Raw genomic sequence first — 3,501 nt, 5'->3', positions numbered from 1 at the left:
TCTGACCGATTGAATAGTCATCGGATACTTATCGGATACTTACCGACGAGCTAATTTGCAAACTTTATTTTAATAATTGAATATCCGTCGCAAATGATTTATCCGTCGAAAAACCTGTCAGTAAAAAGTGTCGCTAATTGTCCATGTTTTTGTAGTGTTTAGAAGCTTACAAATGAACACTTAAATTCTATAGATTTTAATCAACTTAGTTTTGATTTTGAGTATTTAATTGGAAAACTTAAAGAATATCCTATCAAAACTCTTTTAAAATTATTAGATTATCTCATATTGATTCTTGTTAATTATTAGGATTAAATTCACTTAGTTAGGAGAGTTCTTGATTAGTGATTAGTAATCAGTAATCACTTTTATTCCTCAAATGAATAAAAGAGAAACCAAGATTTGATTAATATTTTTTTATTCCTTTTTTATGCTTAAATAATTTTGAGAAAACAAATCAGATAAAAACCGATTTTTGAGACTTAGTTCTCTCATTGGATATTTTTATTTTATTTTAAATATATACAATAAAGAAAATTAACGGTTGGTGTAGGCCGAAATAAAACAAAAAATTCATTATAGTCGTTGATCAATGTTCTAGTTACCACTTTTGAATTATTATTTAAGGATATTGTTAGAGATTGTTATGAAATTTGTTATTAAATATTAGAATTAGGATAATTAGATATAAGTTTAGAGCTTTATATTATTTATATTAAAATATGTATATATATAAATAAATAAATAAATAAATAGGTATTAGTTATTCTTTTAATTTATAACAAAAAAAACAAATATATAAAAATATTATATTTTACAATAGCTTAATCAATTACTCTATTCTAATTTATTTTTATCGAAAAGATAAAAGAGTAAAATATTTCTTAAACAAAAATTCTATCAATAACAAATTCAAATTAATATATATCTTATCAATTAAAATAATATATATATATATATATCTTACAAATCAAAAAATTCAAATTTTAGATTTTGAATAGCAATCTATTTTCTATTATAGAAAAATGAAATTAGTTTTTAAAAATAAATGGCTAGACTGCAAATTATAGGGTTCATTTACTGATTTTTAATTCACAAGTAATTTTTTCACTAATATCATGCAATATTAATTAGTGAATATTTTAATTAATTAATTTTAATTTGATTTATAAACAAAAAATTCATTTTTTTTATTAAGTAAATAAGTTAAAAATGATTTTTATAAATCATATTCATAATTGCTAAGTCAGCCCAAAAATATAGATTAAATTGTTAGTTTTGTTTTTTAATTAATATATTTTTGGCTATAATTTATGTTTGTTTTTTTATAAACTTGACTTGGCTTATTATAAGAATACTATATTATCCAGATTTTAATAATGTTTATTAACATAATTAGTTTCAAGCCTCTCTCTCAGTTGTGATTGTTGAGAATCATCTACCTATTTCGTTTCTTTCCTACTCCTCTAGTAACGATCGATGGCTCATTCGATGACCTCGACTTTTCATGATGATCATGCACCTATTCCGTTTTCAACGGCCTTAGTTTTGGCGGTTGAAGATCATACACCACCGAGAGATCTCAAAAATCGCATAAACAAGTCGACGAGGGGTTTGAAAAGACGCCACTTTGATAAAGATTTGAAGCACTCATGCGATCATCGAGTCAACGTGGGAGGCCTCTGTTTCGTTTGCGGTTATCAACTTTCTTCAAATTCATCAACAATGACCAACTACGCTGATGAAATGATACCACTTAAATATGTATTGGACGATTTCTCTCTAACCAAAAAGGAGTTTTTCCTTTTCCGTTGCACTAATTATCGGACAAACCTCATCGAAAAGAAGAAGCTTTCTCTCATCCTCGATCTTGACAATACTTTAATTCATACCATCTCATTCGACGATTTCTTAAAGGAAGACCACACTAGGGACTCCAAATCCCTCTCAGAAAAAGGAATCGTTACTTTTAAGAAGAGGAAGATCTTAGCGAAGATAAGACCATTCGTGACCTACTTCTTAGAAGAAGTGAGCAAATTGTTCGAGCTTTATATTTACACGTTGGGAAGTCAATCGTACGCAAATGCCTTTGCGAATATGTTTGATCGGGACGAGGCCCTTTTTGATTGGAGGGTTATTTCGAGGGATGACTGCACAACCAAAGGCGAGAAGAATCTTGACGTCGTGCTCGGAGGGGAAGAGAAGGCGGTGGTGATTGTGGACGACAAAGAATCTGTTTGGCCAAAACATAAGGATAATGTGATACAAATTAAACCTTACTATTATTGGCAAAATGATAAGAAAAAGACCGAGTCAACGGAAGACTCCATTAATTACGTTAATGGCGACGATGTAGAGTTGTTGATTATGTTGTTGACACTAAAGAACCTTCATAGAAGTTTCTTCGATTGTGAGAGGATTTATATTCATGAGAATGATGTTAGGCACGAAATCAAGTGTGCAAGAGAGTATTACTTAAAACCTAATCATGTAATCTCTAAGTTCTTTGATATTCAAACTGTAGAAAATCAGGGTATGAAAAAATAAATGTACCTCTCATAATGGTTTGATTCAATTTTAATTTTTATCATTGTAAAAGCAAATGCTTTACATCTTTATTTTTATTTTTTTTCGCCTCCCCCAACCAAGATAAAACTCTTTAGATATTATATATATATGTTTATCAAATAAGGCTTTGCCTCAGTGGTTTTAGAGCTGAAATCTATAGTAGAGGTCAGCTGATCAAATCCTGCCTCTAACATTTCTTTAATTATAACCTAAAGTAATTAATATTTTATTTTATACAAAAAAAAATATTTTCTAAAATACAAGTAATTATTATTAATCTGCCTATAACATTTCTTTAATTATAACCTAAAGTAATTAATATTTTATTTTATACAAAAAAATATTTTCTAAAATACAAGTAATTATTATTAATATTTTATTTTATACAATTTTTTTTCTTCTAAAATACAATATTTATAATAATACATAAATTTTAGTTAATATATAAATAACATTTATTTATATAAGTTAAAATATAAAGAATTATATATAAAATAATGAAAATCATATAATATTATTATTTATTTTAAAACTACATTTATATTATAATTTATTTATATATATATATATTTTATTAATTTTAATATAATTAATAATACAAATTACTTATAAATATAAGGATAAAATAACCATTTATATAAATATAAGGGTAAAATATTATTTTATATTTCTTAATTTTAAATTATTTCAACAAATAAATGTATTTGTTAGATTTTATTTAGAGGTTGTGACACATATTTATTTTTAATCATTTATTTTATGTAGGATATAGAATAATGAAGATGTTCTATAAACGAATTTGTACTTCTACATCATATGACCAGCATGAGTCTTCTCAATCAATTAATGAGCCTACTAATGAGTCTAATGTTACTGATCAAATATACATGGTTAGAATATAACGTATCAAAAGATGCATCATTTTGTTTTTGG

The 3,501-nt window shown here is 25.9% G+C and overlaps 1 protein-coding gene across 1 annotated transcript; it reads left to right on the top strand.

The window, feature by feature from the left end:
* Window positions 1–1,479: 1,479 nt before the first annotated feature.
* Window positions 1,480–2,547, top strand: LOC124918133 (RNA polymerase II C-terminal domain phosphatase-like 4). The gene has a single exon (XM_047458358.1). It carries the CDS (start codon window positions 1,480–1,482, stop codon window positions 2,545–2,547), a length of 1,068 nt encoding a protein of 355 aa, XP_047314314.1.
* The last annotated feature ends 954 nt before the right edge of the window (window positions 2,548–3,501 follow it).

The sequence above is a fragment of the Impatiens glandulifera genome, unplaced genomic scaffold (genome assembly GCF_907164915.1).
Source record: "Impatiens glandulifera unplaced genomic scaffold, dImpGla2.1, whole genome shotgun sequence".
Taxonomy (NCBI): Eukaryota; Viridiplantae; Streptophyta; class Magnoliopsida; order Ericales; family Balsaminaceae; genus Impatiens; species Impatiens glandulifera.
Note: the sequence above shows the minus strand (reverse complement) of the source record. Positions and strands in the feature narration are given on the sequence as shown.

Coding starts and splice junctions, on each gene's coding strand:
- LOC124918133 (XM_047458358.1), top strand. CDS start 1,480: ATGGCTCATTCGATGACCTCGACTTTTCATGATGATCATGCACCTATT.